General features: G+C 41.9%; 1 protein-coding gene across 5 annotated transcripts in view; it reads left to right on the forward strand.

Moving 5' to 3' along the window:
* Window positions 1-500: 500 nt before the first annotated feature.
* LOC139364533 (son of sevenless homolog 1-like) overlaps window positions 501-20,271 on the forward strand; it is an 80,395-nt gene continuing 60,624 nt past the window's right edge. For 2 of the 5 annotated variants that reach the window (XM_071101329.1, XM_071101330.1), the window contains exons 1-3: window positions 1,030-1,464; window positions 14,796-14,921; window positions 19,091-19,222. In XM_071101329.1, the coding sequence (XP_070957430.1) occupies window positions 1,378-1,464; window positions 14,796-14,921; window positions 19,091-19,222 (345 nt within the window). In that variant the 5' untranslated portion in view covers window positions 1,030-1,377. Of the gene's footprint in view, window positions 1,465-14,795; window positions 14,922-19,090; window positions 19,223-20,271 lie in introns of all 5 variants that reach the window. The other 3 variants (XM_071101333.1, XM_071101332.1, XM_071101331.1) reach the window with 3 other exon arrangements.

A 20,271-nucleotide genomic window follows, 5' to 3' on the forward strand; every position in this document is an offset into this window, starting at 1 on the left:
TAACTGGTTTACAGGGGGGGGGAAAGCACACGAGAAATCAGAATAAGAAATGCACAAAGTAATGAAGTAAGCATACGGTACTATATACAGGAATTATTTTAAATGTTAGTTCCAATACCATATTTACATGTGCAGGTATACTGGAGTGATGGGGGTAGATGAGTATAGGGTTAATGTGACTAGGCAACAGGATATAAAATAAACAGAGTAGTAGCAGCTTGTATGTGAGTGGGTGTGTAGGGTCAGTAGAAATGTATGTGCATATTATGTGAGTGAGAAAATGATGGGAGTGTGTGTGTGTTGGAGTGACAGTGAGTGTTTAGGGCCCCGTGAGTATGCAATGGTTTCAAGTGATCCTCCTCATCAAGCGATCTTTTTCATTCTATCGTTTAAACAATTATTGCTCTCGGTTTAGCCAGATTAGATCCAGATCTTGGGCAGGCGCGATGATTATCGAAAACAAACCCGAAGTACGTCATTAGCTATCCATTGCGCCTGTGCAATTCTTCTACCAACAACTGCAACCGACCAGTCATAACAATCGTCCAAAGAAATCATTTTGACCAAAGCCTAACTGGCCATTAAAGCCAGCCTGTGCGTGGAATCTTGGTTTTCTCGATAACTTAACAAAAAGCTAAATAGTCTGGAGACATGTTTTGGAAATTATAAATTCATGGAGGATAACACGGTTATCAATATCCACCCTGTCGAAGATTCGGTGAAAATGGGTGATCATGCACCGAAGAGGTTTTTTTCCCCCAAAATATAGGGAATGGTTCAACTGGCCGAAAAGGACGAACATTATCGCAGTTCCCGAAACGTGAAGTGACACATTAATCCCTAAATTGGATACTAGCTAGCCAGCTACGCCACTGTCCACAGATCGTTGATCACTACTGCCAACCAGTTTCCAATTCGGATCGATCGGCTATGGCTAGTAACATCACCAGCTCAGCTGCAAACTAGCGTGCTAAATTAGCAAGGCTAACGTTCGTTTGTTGCCATCAACGTCAGCTCAGAACTTGGAATAATGTCAATTTGACAACGCAACGCAAGCTTGCTAGTTAGCGTTTGAAGTATATTTGGTTTCGTGAATTTAGGCTTTTTTAACGATAGCTCCTTGCTTCGGCAGCTGCAGACGGCTAGCTAGCAGCGATCAACATCTGTACACTGCCGATGCGATGGTCGCATTGTTAACTGTTTTGGTAGAGGCATGCTCATTGGGTGGATATTCTGAGGCAGCGGGCCGCACAGAATATTGCACCTCTCAGTTCCAACCACGGGCCATGCTACATACTGTATTGATGTGAAGAGTGGCCGTGAACACACATCGCTCGCTGGCTGCAAGATAGCGCACGACGACGAACAGCTGAAGTTATGCAAGCGGCCCAGGTTCAGTACGACTTTTTCAGCGAGGAGAACGCACCGAAATGGCGGGGGCTGTTGGTACCCTCCCTGAACAAGGTAGGCTAGGACGTTGGCAGGTGCCAAGCGAACTAACTAGACGGCGAGGGTATGCATTACAAGCAACGTAGCTATTATTAGCTAGTCAGCTAACGTTAATTAGCTAACTCAAACGGTGTTGTCTTGTAGGAATATATTTTTTTTGCAACACACATTTGATGATGCCATGTCAAAACACAACATGTTGCCCGTGACACATGGTTTGGTTGGTCAAATAACATTTTATTGGCTGCATACACATATTTAGCAGATGTTATTGCGGGTGTAGCGAAATGCTTGTGTGTGCTAATAGTTGTTAGCTGCCCCCCCCCCCCCCGCTCATTATTGGGGTGCACCGGTGGGGACTCGGTGCTTCTATGTGACAGACACACACACAGCCCTATGTTTGACTTAACTTTTTTGTGTTTGATTCCCATACCTAAACTCGAACGTCACTAGTTCCCTATGCATTACACCATTCCTACACATGTCTCCTTTTATTTGTATCTGCTATCTCAGCGTCACTGCATGCACATCTTGCCCACCGTGTCAGTTTGAGTGTGGTGGCACTGGCAGCTTCTGTGGGGGAGGACGCTGTCACACTCACAGAACGTTGTCCCCCCTCGGCAAAACGGCATCACTTTTTCCTAAACTAAGGGGTCCATAGCAACGTTCAAACTGGGCCCTCAATTTCAAACAAATAAACGACTTGCTACCAGCAACCCTGCATATTGTAGTAGTAATCATCATGAGAAATGCTAGAGTAGTCATACGTGTCTTTTTATATTGTTGTTGTGATACTCTGCTTGCCTGCTTCCACATGTATTTTTAAAGAGAAATGAGGTTTTGAAACATTACATACTTGGGTCACAGCCCATCAAGATTGATGCAGCAACTTTTTTCAAGTAGATTCTGACTGTCTCGATATTTTGGGACACCCTCATCTAGTCTCATAAAGGTGCTGGCCATGTTTTGGGCGATTTACCGACTCGCTGCTGAGTGAAATTGATGTTATTGATCAAACAAACGCATATCAGCCTTCAGGATGGTTTGAAATGACATGTCTGATGTGGGCAAATTTTAGTGACACACCACATATGTTACCTTGGTCTACACAGAGTGAACAATGACTAGAACCTCTCTAGATTGCGTGTGTTGGCAAATAGAGGCCTATAACTGGCGTGAGGTGATCAGGGTGGGGTTTTTCAGCAAGATGCTGCAAGCAGGGGAATGCCGAGTCAGTGAACTTCACTGCACAGCTCTCAAGTGAGATGTTACAATGACAGTTAAGCAAATTGTAAAAAAAAAAAAAATGTTCTTTACATTTTTTTTTGTTCACCCCAGTGCTGGGAGTTTGACGTGAAGGGGTAGGCCCCGCGTAAGCCCCACTATGTGTCATATTGGGCCAGAGGTAGTGATCAGGAGAAGAGAATGATAAGAAGAACTGGGAGAATCAGAACAGTACTGAAACAGTAGGTTAATAATTCTGAAACTGAATTCTAGCCTACTGAAAAAACATCCTAATGGACCAGCTAGGACTGAATGATGTAATGCTACAGTGTACCATTTGATATGAATCTGGAAATGACCTTTGACATGCCTCGGTTAATCTTTTAGCTAACGCTGCAGAAACAGTACACTGTTCATTATGTTGAGAAGTTGGTCTTATGTGGGAGATTGAATGAACTGTGGAGGAATGCTGCAGAGAAACAGTTCAAGTCTTTGCTCGAGTTCCCACTGTTGGACGACGGGCACATGTGGCATCCCAACGAGGGGGGATGGCCTCTGCATTCCTGTTGTGTGTAGACTGGCAAGGGCCGGCAAATGCTAAAGTGCCATGATGCCGTTGCAATGTAACGCCACAGGCATGGCAGGAATGTAGCCCAATGCATGAGGTCAGAGCAAGTCAGCCCTCGCAGAGAGCGGGAGTGAGAGACAACGGAGTGGAGGTTATAGCCCCAGTGGGTCGCATTAAGGATTTTTTTTGCGACAAGCTTTTACCCCCTTTCTTCTCCACCAAACCACGCCCCTCGGATCCCTCAAGTGTTGCTTTCCCCGCTCAAGCTGTGTCAACAAGTCTAAGAGATGTTATGGAAGACTTCAAAAGAGCCCCATGGCAAGACCAGCTTTTCCGCATTGAGCCGTTCAATGTGGACACACCGTCTGTTAACCTTATTGATTTAGCCATTGGCCTCTCGGCTTTAAAAAAATTGTTACATTTGTCTGGAACGTGCTGACACAGGGAACTGAGAGGATTCGAAAACGTGCATGCGCTCCAGTGGATGAGCATTGTTCAGGTTTCTGCTGTGGAATGAAATAGGGAAATCGGGATTGTTTTGTCATGCCATTTTTTTAAATGTATATTTCCTCCTTGGTTCACTGCTCAAGACATTTTGGCCAGCTTTGCCAAAGCCAAAATGCCACGTTTGTCAGCCCTGCCATGAGAGGCTTTGTCAAGAGCAAGCCCTCATTTTAGCCTCCCCACACATTTCCAATGGAGTGAGTTTTCAAGTTCTCTGTTGGAATTTTTGTACTTAATGCGCAGAGTAATTTCTTCATTTTGTGGGCAAAGTTGTGGTCAGGTTTTTCAAAAAGCCAGCTGTAGTCTGTACAATATTCCCGAATATTCTCCTAGCCCTGCTAAATATCAATGGACATAATCTTAAATTGGAGATGGAAAATGTCACACCAACTCAGCCATATGTACTTACATAGACTTTTCACATTACAATAGCATTTACATCCACGCATGCTGCATCTTGTGCCTCTACTCTTTGACGATAATCAATCAAATGAATCACTTTAGCATCTGCAATAATCACAATTTTCAAGCGCAGACAATTTTCCATAAACAGTGTGCCCCATTTTCCTCTTTCTTTTGTTCTCCTAGTCTGTTTGCTAGGGATGTAGTGATTCACCGATACGCATCGGTCCCCGATTCAAATGTTTAACATCCGCATTGGTCTGCGGACCCAAAACCGATCCAAATGTAGCTTGCATCAGTCAGAAAATCGATTTTAAACTTTACGAATCACCCGTTCACAATTTTTTGGGGAGTCGTATTACATTATTTCTACCTTCTGAAAGTATCGAATCTTTTGACAACTGATGCGTCCTCTCCTTCAGTGTGGAACTGTGTGTAACTGTTAAGTCATTGATCTACAAGTCATTTTGCATGCCGAACAACCCCAGACAACACCAGTAGCCTAGACAAACTGCGCACTGTGCTCAGCTTTGGGCACTGACCAACGTGGGGTAGGCAGCCTGTTCCTGATATTGCACATCTGCTCAGTACCTTCAGCATTCAAATTGTAAAATTGCTTGCGTAATATTAGGCTTTATTAGTTCAGTAACAACCTATGTGTTTGCTGGGTAATTTATCTATGCACGGTTGAAAATAGAGGTCGGCCGATTTCAAGTTTTCATAACGATTACATTGCACTCCACCAGGAGACTGCGTGGCAGACTGACCACCTGTTACACGAGTGCAGCAAGGAGCAAAGGTAAGTTGCTAGCTAGCATTAAACTTATAAAAAACAATCAATCTTAACATAATCACTAGTTAACTACACATGGTTGATGACATTACTAGTTTAACTAACTAGCTTGTCCCGTGTTGCATATAATCAATGCAGTGCCTGTTAATTTAGAATTTAATCACAGCCTACTTCGCCAAACGGGTGATGATTTAACAAAAGCACAATCGTTGCACCAATGTGTACCTAACCATAAACATCAATGCCTTTCTTGAAATCAATACACAAGTATATTTAAAAAAAAACATATTTATACCTTTAAGTTAATTTTTAGTTTAAAAAATACATGTCAGCAGGCAATATTAACTAGGGAAATTGTGTCACTTCTCTTGAGTTCAGTGCAAGCCGAGTCAGGGTATATGCAGCAGTTTGGCCAACCAGGCTCATTGTCAACTGTGGAGACCAGTTCTTCCTAACAAAGATCGTAATTAATTTGCCAGAATTGTACATAATTATGACATTGAAGGTTGTGCAACGTAACAGCAATATTTAGACGTCGGGATGGCGCCCGTTAGATAAAATACAGAACGGTTCCGTATTTCACTGAAAGAATAAACGTGTTGTTTTCAAAATGATAGTTTCCAGATTTGGCCATATTAATCCCCTAAGGCTTGTATTTCTGTGTGTTTATTATAATTAAGTCTATGATTTGATATAGCAGTCTGACTGAGCAGTGGTAGGTAGCAGCAGGCTCGTAAGCATTCATTCAAACTTTCCTGCATTTGCCAGCAGCTCTTCGCAATGTTTGAAGCACAGCGCTGTTTATGACTTCAAGCCTATCAACTCCCGAGATTAGGCAGGCAATACTATAGTGCCCATAAGAACATCCAATAGTCAAAGGTTAGCTTTTTTACGTGGCACATATTGCACTTATACTTTGTTTTTGAAATTGAACAGTGAACACAAGTTGAACATGTTTCATTATTTATTTGAGACTAAATTGATTTTATGTATTATATTAACTTAAAATAAGTGTTCATTCAGTATTGTTGTAATTGTCATTATTATAAATATATATATATATATCTCAGATTAATCGGTATTAGCTTTTTTTGGTCCTCCAATAATCGGTATCTGCGTTGACAAATCATTATCGGTCGACCTCTAGTTGAAAATTGGGAAAAGTAAGCTCCGGAGACAGCTCTCATCTGGATATACTTGCCGAACCGGGCATAAAATGTATTTTATTTTAATTGTTGAGGTTTTACTATCAGCAATAGTTTTTGTAGTTTTGCTTTAAACAATCTCTATGGTTATTTTATATATAAAAATGGTAACGTTTGATAATTTCATAACGAGGACAGCAATCATTTTTGCGAGGCCCACTGCGTGGTCGAAGCAAGAGGGGAAGAAAATGTCACACTGTAAAAACTTCAAAATGGTCAAAACCATTAGATTTTGAGATGGGGTGAAATCCAAAGTATTGCTATATATTCATTGGCTGTCATAGCTAATTTGTAAATGATAAATATTGATACACTACTAGCTCAAACACTTAGTTTGCTAAAATGACAAATTAATTAGTGGGTGGTGGAAATTTTAGAAGGGGGGGACAAAAAACAGGCTCCATTGCCCCACCCCTCAGATCTGATAGTGGTAATGGGGTTGTAGATGCCTAGTCTCCCTTATTGCTCAGCTCAGGTGCCTACATAGTACACCATAGACATGCATCCTTTACACACACACACACACATAAATCAACTCAGACAGATCCAGCTCAGGGAGGCCCAGCTTAGGAATTCCATCAGCAGATTTGAATTTAGAATGGAAAATGAATGTGCTTTATACAACAAATGTCAGTGTATCGCATTGAACTGAATTGCATTGATTCATTCTCCAATCGAATTTAATCGTTTCAAACTAAAACGTATCATTGCTGTATGGGAAAGATGCACATCTCTACTATTTGCATGTGGTGCTGTGCAGGCCCACACTGGCTGGGGTTCCGGGAATGAAATTCCTGGCATTGCTTTGAGTTAGTCTAGCATGCAGGAACCAGGGCCTTCTCTCCACCACACCCACCTGCCTGTGATGAGCAGCTCCAGCCTGGATTCCTTCTGCTCTTGTCCCCCTTTCTCTAAACCCTTAGCCCCTTCTCACATGTTTTGCACAGACCTTACAGGTCCTGGACAGGTGAAAGCATTATGGTGCTATTGAAGATCTAGGTTGCAGATTAGGAGATCTGTCTGGTCCCTTCAGTTCTGCTAAGACTCTTGAGAAAAGGGTTATGGGCAAGGGTTGGGGACTGAAATTGAGCTGAGATTGAGGGAGAAGCACCTGGGTACACCGGCTTGGTTGTCATCGGCAACCTCTGGGACAAGAGTGACACAGGATCATGTCAATTTAGTTGGAATAATGAGCCTTTCTTCCAATTTTTCTAGGAGCTTCCCATAAACCTATCCTCCATATATATTATCTTGTGTGTGTCCAGATTTTATTTGCAACTCATTTATTCAGATTATTATTATTACCCTATTACAATGGGTTTTAATAGTTTTCACTTTCTAGTTTATTTCTCATTTGCCTTACAAGGAGGCAGAACAAAGGAAGAAGACTAAAACGGTCTAAAGAATTGCAGCATGCAATGTATTCCAGCATACAGGTCCTCTACAAGCAGAGCTTTCTTGTCAATCTCCCTGTTTTTTCCCCCATCGGCAATCATGATGTGGCCTAACATGAGCCTTGTCAGGCTAGGCTACATCTTTTACATTATCTCAGGACCTCCTGTTAGACCTTGATCTTTCCCCACTCAAAAAACACTTCTGAAAGCACCTACGTGTATGCCCACGACAGATGAATACCTCTGCATTCCGACGCGAGGTGAGAAAGCTAGGTAGGTGTGTGTCAGTGGTCGTTGCAGTGTAGGATGGGGGAGGATGATCTTTGTTTATGAGCATTGCCTTCTTTCTATTACAGCATATTGGATGACTCATTCATGTTACACTGAGCTGGGTGAATGGAACATCAATAGTTTTAGGCTAATACCCAAATTTACCCTGTACCCGTCATGAGGTTGCTACAACCTAGCCTCTGAATGAAAGTTTACAACGTAGGTGCACCGGTAGAGAGAATTGAGTAATCAAGGTGCGACAGTGACACATTCAGTACTACCTTACACACTCTTGCCTGCATGTAGCTGATCTAGGGTATAATCATTCGTCCAACAGCTACAAATTAGTTTATATTGTACAAATTCAGGTATGTTTATCCCGGTTCTGTTTTCTTCTGTTTTTAAGAAATGTTTTTCAACAGAATCGGCGGGAAGAATACACCCCTGATCACACGCAGACACAGTTCACTTTCATAGCAGCCACATAAAAACAGCATGCTCACTTTGCTCGTTGTGTATATAATTCCTTCTCGCAACTATCTACGCGCTTTCCTCCTATCACCGTTCCCGTCGATTGTGTACTTCAGTGCACAACACATCAGCTGTCTGACCTGGCAAAATAATCTTTCCAAGCCAAACCTTCATATCATGACCGCTGGCCGCTATACACAGCCTACATCGTTGTCCCGTCATAATCAATATAGCTACTAGAACTAACGAGTTAGTAAACCGGCTGCAATAATGCAGTACAGTGTACGGTCAGAAAGCAGTTCAGCATTTACAGCGGTGGGACCCGGTGGCTATAAATTAATAAAACCAAAAGCTTACCTTGACTTGGAAGAGTTCCAGTGTTGGATAGCCAACTAGCTAACATGGCATCCCTCTCTGTTTAAGAAGGCTAAACTAGATAGCTGCGTTCGATAGCTAAGTGAAAGTTTAAAAAAACATACAACCATATCACACTCTCACTTCTCTAATTTTGGAAGAAAACTGTCTTTCTCACTCTGAGTCAACTACTCACCACATTTTATGCAGTGCTAGCTAGCTGTAGCTTATGCTTTCAGTACTAGAGTCATTCTCTGATTCTTTCTTTGGGTGGACAACCATGTCAGTTCATGCTGCAAGAGCTCTGATGGGTTGGAGGACGCCCTCAGGAAGTTGTCATAATTACTGTGTAAGTTACTGTACTGAAGTCAATGTACCCAGAGGAGGACAAAAGCTAGCTGTCCTCCGGCTACACCATGGTGCTACCCTACAGAGTGCTGCTGAGGCTACTGTAGACCTTCATTGCAAAACAGTGTGTTTTAATCAATTGTTTGGTGACGTGAATATATTTATAACTTTTTTTATGTTTCACCATTTATATTAAATTCACTGAGGAGGATGGTCCTCCCCTTCCTCTGAGTAGCCTCCACTGTGTGTGTGTGTGTGTGTGTGTGTGTGTTTTTTATTTGTTTATTTTATTTTACCTTTATTTAACCAGGTAGGCAAGTTGAGAACAAGTTCTCATTTACAATTGCGACCTGGCCAAGATAAAGCAAAGCAGTTCGACAGATACAACAACACAGAGTTACACATGGAGTAAAACAAACATACAGTCAATAATAAAGTATAAACAAGTCTATATACAATGTGAGCAAATGAGGTGAGAAGGGAGGTAAAGGCAAAAAAGGCCTTGGTGGCAAGGTAAATACAATATAGCAAGTAAAACACTGGAATGGTAGTTTTGCAATGGAAGAATGTGCAAAGTAGAAATAAAAATAATGGGGTGCAAAGGAGCAAAATAAATAAATAAATTAAATACAGTTGGGAAAGAGGTAGTTGATAGGGCTAAATTATAGGTGGGCTATGTACAGGTGCAGTAATCTGTGAGCTGCTCTGACAGTTGGTGCTTAAAGCTAGTGAGGGAGATAAGTGTTTCCAGTTTCAGAGATTTTTGTAGTTCGTTCCAGTCATTGGCAGCAGAGAACTGGAAAGAGAGGCGGCCAAAGAAAGAATTGGTTTTGGGGGTGACTAGAGAGATATACCTGCTGGAGCGTGTGCTACAGGTGGGAGATGCTATGGTGACCAGCGAGCTGAGATAAGGGGGGACTTTACCTAGCAGGGTCTTGTAGATGACATGGAGCCAGTGGGTTTGGCGACGAGTATGAAGCGAGGGCCAGCCAACGAGAGCGTACAGGTCGCAATGGTGGGTAGTATATGGGGCTTTGGTGACAAAACGGATTGCACTGTGATAGACTGCATCCAATTTGTTGAGTAGGGTATTGGAGGCTATTTTGTAAATTACATCGCCAAAGTCGAGGATTGGTAGGATGGTCAGTTTTACAAGGGTATGTTTGGCAGCATGAGTGAAGGATGCTTTGTTGCGAAATAGGAAGCCAATTCTAGATTTAACTTTGGATTGGAGATGTTTGATATGGGTCTGGAAGGAGAGTTTACAGTCTAACCAGACACCTAAGTATTTGTAGTTGTCCACGTTTTCTAAGTCAGAGCCGTCCAGAGTAGTGATGTTGGACAGGCGGGTAGGTGCAGGTAGCGATCGGTTGAAGAGCATGCATTTAGTTTTACTTGTATTTAAGAGCAATTGGAGGCCACGGAAGGAGAGTTGTATGGCATTGAAGCTTGCCTGGAGGGTTGTTAACACAGTGTAATGGAGGCATGTTGATCTTTTACATTCAGGCTTTTATCACTGCCATCTCTTTTATCCTTCTCTCTTACTCCATCCTCAGTTCCTCAGCCCACTCTGTCTCAAACTCCCTCTCTCTCTTACTCTCTCCCATTTAACTCTCCGTCCCTTTCTGCCTCTGAAGTGCTGCCAAGTTGAGTCGAGACCATGCCCCATTTTTTTTCATATTTTTTTTCTTCCCACAAAGGGTATTTTCACACAGTCTTTTTTAACATGAAAAAATACATGGTAAAAAAATAAGGAAAATCACTCTGTTCTCTTTGTATTCACACTGCCCTCGCCTTTGATTGAGGACTCAAACTCTTTTGCCAGTTCACTTCACCTATTTTGTGTCCAGAGTCCTCTTTGTATTCACATTTGCTATGTTTAGAAAGGATCCAAGAGCTTTTTCCAGCATTCCCTCAATGCACTCTGGGTTTTTAGAAAGTGCAGGACAAGCCATTCCATCTGAATTTATCAGACAGCTAGATTGGAAAGCTTAGAGATTCAGACACATTTTCGGAATGTTCAGGTCAGCAGAACTTTGACCATTGACCTCTATGGTACATGGCAGCAGTGGTGGAAAAAGTACTCAATTGTCATACTTGAGTAAAAGTAAAGATACATTTAATAGAAAAACACTCAAGTAAAAGTCAGTGACCCAGTAAAATACTACTTGAGCAATTTAAAAATATATATATACGTAAGTATCAAAAGTAATGCACTTAAGTATTAAAAATAAAAGTATGAATAATTTCAAATTCCTTATAAAGCAAACCAGACGGCACCATTTAAAAAAAACAATTTTTTGTTGACTTACGGACAGCCAGGAGCACACTCCAACATCCATAATTTACAAACAAAGCATGTATGTTTAGTGAGTCCGCAAGGTCAGAGACAGTAGGTAGGTAGATGTTTTTGAGATCTGAAAGTCATATTCCTATTAACTTCCAGTGAAGTAAGTGCGACTTTGTCATAGTGCTGCGTCATATCTGTCGGATTCTGCCTGCTTGAACACCAATAACTCCGATACACATTAAATCACCCAAGGGTATCGGTAGAACATCACTCAGAGATGCACCAAAACAGTATAACATTCAAAATCGGTTGAACCTTACCTTTAAGTATTTTACACTAATGGCTACATACATTTTTGGAAGCTAATAGATTACAATTGTCTAATATTTTAACAAAATACAATCAGAAGATACTATTTACATGTCAATATTATTGGTAACAGAATAAATAGCAGAATAATAACTGCAGATTAAATAATGCTGTTATTGAAAATTGTATACCGAATGTAGGCTACTGCCCCTTTTTTAAGAGCTTGAATTTATTTTGTACTCCATGTTGTGATTTTCACCATATGTTGCCTTCTCACACTATTCAAACCCCACAATCAAATAAACAGTGTATGAAGCTATCTTAGCCTATAGATCACATATTGCAAACAAATACCAGTTACTAGAACCATTCAACGCTGGTCTGACCAATCGGAATTCATGCTTCAAGATTGTTTTGATCACCCGGACTGGGATATGTTCCGGTCAGCCTCAGAGAACAACATCGATCTATACGCTGACTCAGTGAGTGAGTTTATAAGGAAGTGCATTGGAGATGTTGTTCCCACTGTTCCTATTAAAACCTACCCTAACCAGAAACCGTGGATGGATGGTGGCTTTCGCAAAACTGAAAACGCGAACCACCGCATTTAACCATGGAAAGAGATCTGGGAATATGGCTGAATATAAATGGTGTAGTTATTCCCTCTGCAAGGCAATCAAACAAGCGACATGCCAGTAAAGGTACAAAGTGGAGTCGCAATTCAACAGCTCAGACACGAGACATATGTTGCAGGGTCTACAGAAAATTACGGAATACAAAAAGAGAACCAGCCAAGTCAAGGACACCGTCACTCTTCCAGACAAACTAAACACCTTCTCTGCCGGCTTTGAGGATAATACTTTGCCACCGTCGCAGCCCACAAACAAGGACTGCACCCCCCCCACTTGGCCCGACGTGAGTAAAACATTTTAAACGTTTTAACCCTCGCAAGGCTGCTGGCCCAGACAGCATCCCTAGCTACGTTCTCAGAGCATGCGCAGAGATTATCGTGGATTTCACGAAACAGCAGAGGGAGAACCCCCCCCCCCCCCCCCCCATCCACATCGAAGGTGGAAAGCTTCACATTCCTTGGCGTACACCACAGACAAACTGAAATGGTCCACCCACACAGACAGTGTGGTGAAGATGGCGCAACAGCACCTCTTCAACCTCAGGAAGCTGAAGAAAAACCCTGACAAACTTTTTTTTACAGATGCACAATCGAGAGCACCCTTTCGGGCTGTATCACAGCCTGGTACGGCAACTGCACCACCCGCAACCACAGGGCTCTCCAGGGGGTGGTGTGGTCTGTACAACGTATCACCGGGGGCAAACTACCTGCCCTCCATGATACCTACAGCACCTGATGTCACACGAAGGCCAAAAAGATCATCAAGGACAACAACCACCCGAGCCACTGCCTGTTCACACCGCTACCAACCCAGAAGGCGAGGTCAGTACAGGTGCATCAAAGCTGAGACCGAGTGACTGAAAAACAGCTTCTATCTCAAGGCCGTCAGACTGCTAAACAGCAATCACTAACTCAGAGAGGCTGCTGCCTACATTGAGACTCAATCACTGGCCACTTTAATAAATGGATCACGAGTCACTTTACACAATGCCACTTTTAAATAATGCCAATTTAATGTTTAAATATCTTACATTACTTATCATATGTGTATATACTGTATTTTATACCATCTATTGCACCTTGCCTATGCCGCTCGGCCATCGCTCATCCATATATATTTTGTACATATTCTCATTCATCCTTTTTAGATTTGTGTGTATTCGGTAGTTGTTGGGGTATTGTTAGATATTACTGCACTGTCGGAACTAGAAGCACAAGCATTTCGCTACACTCGCATTATCATCTGTTAACCATGTGTATGTTACCAATAACATGTTATTTGATTTAATCTCAACAAAACCTCCACACATTTTGGAATTTCTGTGCATCCTTAACAATCGCTAATCAGTTTCCAAACATGCACTTAGTTTTTTTATGTGAACCTGCACATCTTCTGTAACACTTGACTTTACTCCCTGTGCCATAAGTTATGACACGGTCAAAACCATGTCATATCTCATAACCGCTGACATAACTTGTCATAATATAACATAATATGGTCATAACACTGTCATGACCCATATATTTACACCTGTTGTGACATATATTGCGTTATTTTATGGCTTTTTATAACACCTACTTAAGTGTCAAAACCCAATTTTATCCAAATAAGTTTTTTCTCTGAAGTTTCCTTTCCACTCCTATGTAGGTGTCATAACAGCCATAAAATAACACAATGTGTTATGTCAGGTGTTACGCCATGACATGGTTATGACTGTGTAATAACGTGTTATGACCGTGTAACGTGTTATGACGCTGGGTGTCAAGTAAAGTGTTACCTCATCTTCTCTCTTTTGTGGCACCAATGTGAGGGCTTATGGCAGGGGAAACGCTGTTGCAGTAGTCTAGTGTGTGGTGCGGAAATTCAAGCAAACCGAATTCGGACCACCTCTCACAATGGTCTCAATTTGGTTTGCTTTTGGGGCTCTTTTAAGGGGTCTGAGTTCTTTTGGAGTGTTCATACTGTACAAAAAAATTAAGCGAACTGCACTGAGTTCACACACATTGACTGACTGAAAAAGGACTAAGTGTGAAAACACTCAAACTATACTACACTAGAAAATGTCTTTCCAGTTGCTACTCAAGGTTTTTAACAGTTTGATTGTTTTTTTTAAACATAGACGTCACTTCAACGTCTAGTTTAGATTGACATTTTATTGAGTTGTCAACTAACGTGTAATCAACAAACATTTGAACTGTGTCTTTGGATTTAGGTTCAAAATTGGGTGAAAAAATTTGAAAATGTCTCAATTCCTATATGTTGATGACTTTTTGCAAATTCAATCAGTTTTCCACGTTGATTCTATTCCATGGAAACACCATTGAGTCAACCAGTTTGGGCCCAGCGGCAATCTATACTGAACTAGTAGCCTAGCCTCATCTCTCTTAGTTTCTGTGTAAAGGTGCTGAGCCAGATGCACCCCAAGCTTTTTAACAGTTTATAAAAAATATATATGATAATCAACTCGACCTATACTGAACTCATACATGTTTACCACATTCTACCGATCCAACCTTTTTTAACAGTTGATTTTTTTTAAATTGACTCATACTGAACTAATGCACATCTCTGTCTCTGTGAAGGTGCTGAGCCAGGTGCATCCCAAGCTGTCGTCCCAGGAGGATGCGCTGCAGTACATCGAGGAGCTGATCTTGCTGCTGCTCAGCATGCTCTGCCAGGCACAGCCACGCAGCGTGCAGGACGTGGAGGTGAAGATCTCCGTCAATAGCGCAACAGACCTAAAACCTTGTTGACCCCTTTTTTACAGAGTATAAACAGAGGGGGTTTTGTATACTTCCAAAGCAATAAAGGGAGCTTTGGACAAAAAGGTCCAATACATAGAGAAAAAGGGAATGTGTGCGTGTTGTTTTGCCTTCAAATGTGATATTTTACTAAAGCTTAGGCCCAGGTGATAAAATCACAACATTTCAATCACAATTAAGTTGAATCGTTGTGATTGTGTTGTCTAAGCTGTATTAAAAGATCCCGTTTGGGAGCAGAAAAAGAGTGAGCAGACCTTCCCTTTCAGAATCCCTCAGGGCATCAACAACAGATATGGCGAGGTAGAAGTTGCCTCTAAATCACAGGTCTAGGATCAGACGACTGTTCCCCTGATCCTCTCACTTTAACCTATGGTCTAGGAAATAAACTGACCCTTGACCAGTGGTTAGGTGCTACTTCTACTTAAAGGGGCAATCAGCAGTTGCTGCACTGAACAAAAATATAAACGCAACATGTAAAGTGTTGGTCGCATGTTTCATGAGTTGAAATAAAAGATCCCAGACATCTTCCATACACACAAAAAGCATATTTCTCTCATTCTGTGCACAAATTTGTTTTACATCCCTGTTAGTGAGCATTTCTCCTTTGTCAAGATAATCCATCCACCTGACAGGTGAGGCATATCAAGAAGCTAAACAGCATGATCATTACACAGGTTCACCTTGTGCTGGGGACAATAAAAGGCCACTCTAAAATGTGCAATTTTGTTACACAATACAATTTCATGGATGTTTTGAGGGAGTGTACAATTGGCATTCTAACTGCAGGAATATCCACCAGAGCTGTTGCCAGAATTTAATGTTAATTTCTCTACCATAAGCCACCCCCGATGTCGTTTTGGAGTATTTGGCAGTACGTCCAACCGGCCTCAGAACCGCAGACCACGTGTAACCACTCCAGCCCAGGACCTACACATCTGGCTTCTTCACCTCTGAGACCAGCCACCCGCACAGCTGATGAAACTTTGGGTTTGCACAACCCAGAGTATTTCTGCACAAACTGTCAGAAACCATCCCAGGGATGCTCATCTGCGTGGTCGCCATCTTCACCAGGGTCTTGACCTGACTGCAGTTTGGTGTCGTAACCAACTTTAGTGGGCAAATGCTCACCTTCAAAGGCCGCTGGCATGCCAGAGAAGTGTGCTCTTCATGGATGAATACCAGTTTCAACTGTACCAGGCAGATGGCAGACAGCCTCTGTGGCGTTGTGTAGGCAAGTGGTTTACTAATGTCAACGTTGTGAACCTAGTGCCCCATGGTGGGGGTGGGGTCATGGTATGGGCAGGCATAAGCTACGGACAATGAACCCAATTGCATTTTATCTATAGCAAATTGAATGCACAGATACTGTGACGAGATCCTGAGTCCCATTGTTAAATCAAATTCAATTTTTCCACATGCGCTGAATACAATTTATCGTGAAATTCTTACAAGCCCATAATCAACAATGCAGTTCAAGAAATAGAGTTAAGAAAAAAAGTGACACAATAAAATAATAACAAGGCTATATACAGGGGGTAACGGTACCAAGTCAATGTGCAGGGCTACATGTTAGTCGAGGTAATTTGTACATGTAGGTAGGGGTAAAGTGAATAGTCCGCATGGCCATTTGAATTTGATTAGTTGTTCAGCAGTCTTATGCCTTGAGGGTAGAAGCTGTTAAGGAGCCTTTTGGACCTAGACTTGGCGCGTTGGTACCACTTGCTGTGCAGTAGCAGAGCGACCGGTGGCGCAATTGTGTCGTCGGCAAACTTACTTATGGTGCTTGGCCACATAGTTGTGGGTGAACAGGGAGAGCAGGAGGGGACAAATGTGGTAAGGGTAGGGGACTAAAGTGGTAAAGGTAGCCCTTGAGGGGCCCTGTGTTGAGGATCAGCGTGGCAGATGTTGTTGCCTACCCTTACCACCTGGGGGCGGCCCATCGAGGATCCAGTTGCAGTCGGTGTTTTGTCCCAGGGTCCTTAGTTTAGTGATGAGCTTTGTGTGCACTGTGGTATTGAACACGGGAGTTGTAGTCAATGAACAACATTCTCACATAGGTGTTCCTTTTGTCCAGGTGGGAAAGGGCAGTGTGGAGTGCTTTCAATATGATAATCCACGGCACCTTGTTGTAAGGATCTGAACACAATTTCTGGAAGCCATGTCCCAGTTCTTCCATGGCCTGAATACAAGACATGTCACCCATTGAGCATGTTTGGGATGCTCTGGATCAACGTGTACGACAGTGTGTTCCAGTTCCTGCCATGAGCTTACTTCAACTGTCATACCCTATCAGAATCCAAAATATATGTTTTTTACTCCAATGTTTGTAAACAAGCACTATATAGCCTTAAAACATGGTTAAAACTATAATTTTGATATAATGTATGGCCAGTCCTTGCATCCATACCTCTGTCTATGAATTTGAGTGGTTACATTTCTCTAGCCCCATCCCTCAGCTTTTTTACCAAAACGGGGCAAGGAGTCCGCTTTGTTATTGTTTCAACTGCTGATTGCCACTTTAATGTCGCTCACAGCGTATCATAGCATTCAGCTTAATTTTATTCGGTAGCAGACACACTTTTTATTGACAGCTGGTTAAGTCACGTTTTCAGTAAAAGAGGATGTTGATTTATGTCCCCAACCAAAAAGGGGAAATTATAAATGTTTGAAGTTTAATTTATTTTAAGCTCAGATAATGGTGTTCTTTAGACGGTTTGTTTTGCACTGAGATATAACTCAGTTTTTGTCCATTTGTATTCTTATGAATACAATCCATTTACCCAAAGTGAAAGGTAGAAAAGTGAAGCTATTTGCTGACATGTATTTTGACTCCTATTGCTTTGACAATCATTTGAACAGAACACAGTCTCGTATTTTTAATATGATTACCTTTTTAGTTCTTGTTTGGTTTTATGTCATTGAACAGAATGTTTTCTTGCGCATCATCACACTAATGGCTACTACTATTGTGTTGATTTTTTGCAATGATAACTGACATGAGTTAATGCAGAAAACGTCTGAAATCTTTCTTTGTTCAATCCATGTTTTAGCGGGCCAACATGTTTTCACCTCTTGTTTTTGTTTTGTCCACCTTGACTCATTTTTGCGAGCAGACGGATCACGTGAAATCCACAGGTGCTTTTTAGGGTCCATGGCCCTAGCCATGGGGCATGGTAAAGCCAAACCATCTGTGGTCTCTTTTTACCATGTTTACTCCTCCCTTAGTTCTGTGCTCTCACTTTCTGTTGACCTCTCCCTGTGACCCAGTCTGTATGAACTTTAACCCTTGACCTGTGCCCCCTTTTAACCATTGACCTGCCAGGGTTGATTGACCACACTCATTTGCTTGTGTATATTGTAATTTGTGACCCATTGGATCCAACAGATTACGGGAAATTTGTATTGTTTGTTTACTATGTATGTACCCTACATAAGAACTACATAACACATTCATAAGGAGTTCCTTAACACCTTTGTAGGCACAACATAAATGTTTGATTCCCTCCTAATATACAACACAAACATTTTGTAAATGCCTAGGCCTCAAAGCCTATGCCAACTTGTTATGTAGTGCTTATGAAGATGTCCTCCTTTAACTGTGGATGTATTTTGTAGTTCTCACCCTTTTTTAAAGGGTTACTGTAACTCTTAGCCCAACACCCACATCAAGGGAAGGACATCCTGGTAGTGCCTCTAGCGGAAGTGTGACTTGACATGTACATGTCATGTACCTGCCCTCCCATTGACATAACCTGTTAGATGTCCCTTATTAAGGGAACAGTCCCTTGTGAAATGTCTGCAACAATAAAACAATGGTGTAAAGTGTCATAGGGCAGATTGAAGGAGGAGGAGGAGGCATGTTTACCCCCAGTGAACAAAGACGTTCACTGGGGGTAATGTTTGCTTTGCCTATGGATGCAGCGTCAATAGAGTACCAGGAAATATGTCATTAAAGTAAATAACAGATAAGTAAGGCCCTCTGCAGCCCAAATGGCACCCTATTCCCTATGTATTCCACTACATTTAGAAAGGGCCCATAGGGCTCTGGTCAAAAGTATTGCACTATTAAAGGCTTCTCGATCTCCCTCACTCCTTCCCTCCTTTCCTCCCCTCAGGAGCGAGTGCAAAAGAGTTTCCCTCACCCTATCGATAAATGGGCTATCGCTGATGCCCAGGCGGCCATTGAAAAGAGGAAGAGGAGGAATCCTTTGGCCTTGCCCGTGGATAAGATCCACCCGCTGCTCAAGGTAACCCATAATCCCAAATGTCTGGGTCATGTTCAGTAGGTCAAAGCAATTTGAAATGGAAAGTGAAAATGTACATTTCTTACTGGGCACTTTTAGCAGGATCTGACATTGATTGCCTGCTGGCCAGTAAAAACATGTTGGGCCAATATCTTCTCAGCACATTTTGTCTTTCCAGTTTACCTTCTGTGTCGCAGTCTGCTATTGAAAACCATTGAAGGACTACACACTGAAAAAATATGCTATTTGTATTTGAGCAAAATTATTGGCCGTTCATTCAACCACGCTCCTCGCCAATCACAACTTCTTGAGCATGCGGGCAGTACATGAGTTGATGCCTTCACACGGCATACGAGCTGTCCAGAGGGAAAAGAAGCGCTCAACAATCTACTCACTCAGCTTATTTATTTTAGGGAAAGTAGTGAACATACTAGCAAAAATAATACATTGTCTATATTGCTAAATTATATTAGTTTTTTAATACAATATATGCCATAATGACCAAATGTAGCCTATTACTTGCTACATACATACATACATACAAGCATTTAACCTAGGCCCTGCAAGACCCTAATGCATTTACAAAGAAAAAGTTAACCTTGGACCCTGCTTTCATGTAGTACATTGCTGTTTTGTGCCTACTGAACATGACCGTGGTGGCTAGAACAATCATAATGAAGTGACCTGTAAGGTCATCAGCATGTAGCCTATGTCTTCAGCGCCCAGTAAATTAGTCAGGCTGTGAACCACTTTTAGGAAACAGCAGGGTGTATTCAGTGATGCACAGTGCCTTCAGAAAGTATTGACACCCCTTGACCTTTTCCCCAAAAATGTTTTGTTACAAGTTGGATTTAAAGGGATTTGTCATTTGTTGTCAAGGATCTACACAAAATAGTGGTTCTTCCTTTAAAAGTCACAAGCTTATGCTGCGACTGTTTGTGGTAGATGCTGGTATTCTGTCATTGTACCGCACTATCACAAGGGGGAGTTAGAACGCTGATCTATCGATAGTCTAAACTGTGGTAGTTAATGGAGGAGTTTTCAGTCAGTCT

This window comes from Oncorhynchus clarkii, chromosome 13, assembly GCF_045791955.1.
Source record: "Oncorhynchus clarkii lewisi isolate Uvic-CL-2024 chromosome 13, UVic_Ocla_1.0, whole genome shotgun sequence".
Taxonomy (NCBI): Eukaryota; Metazoa; Chordata; class Actinopteri; order Salmoniformes; family Salmonidae; genus Oncorhynchus; species Oncorhynchus clarkii.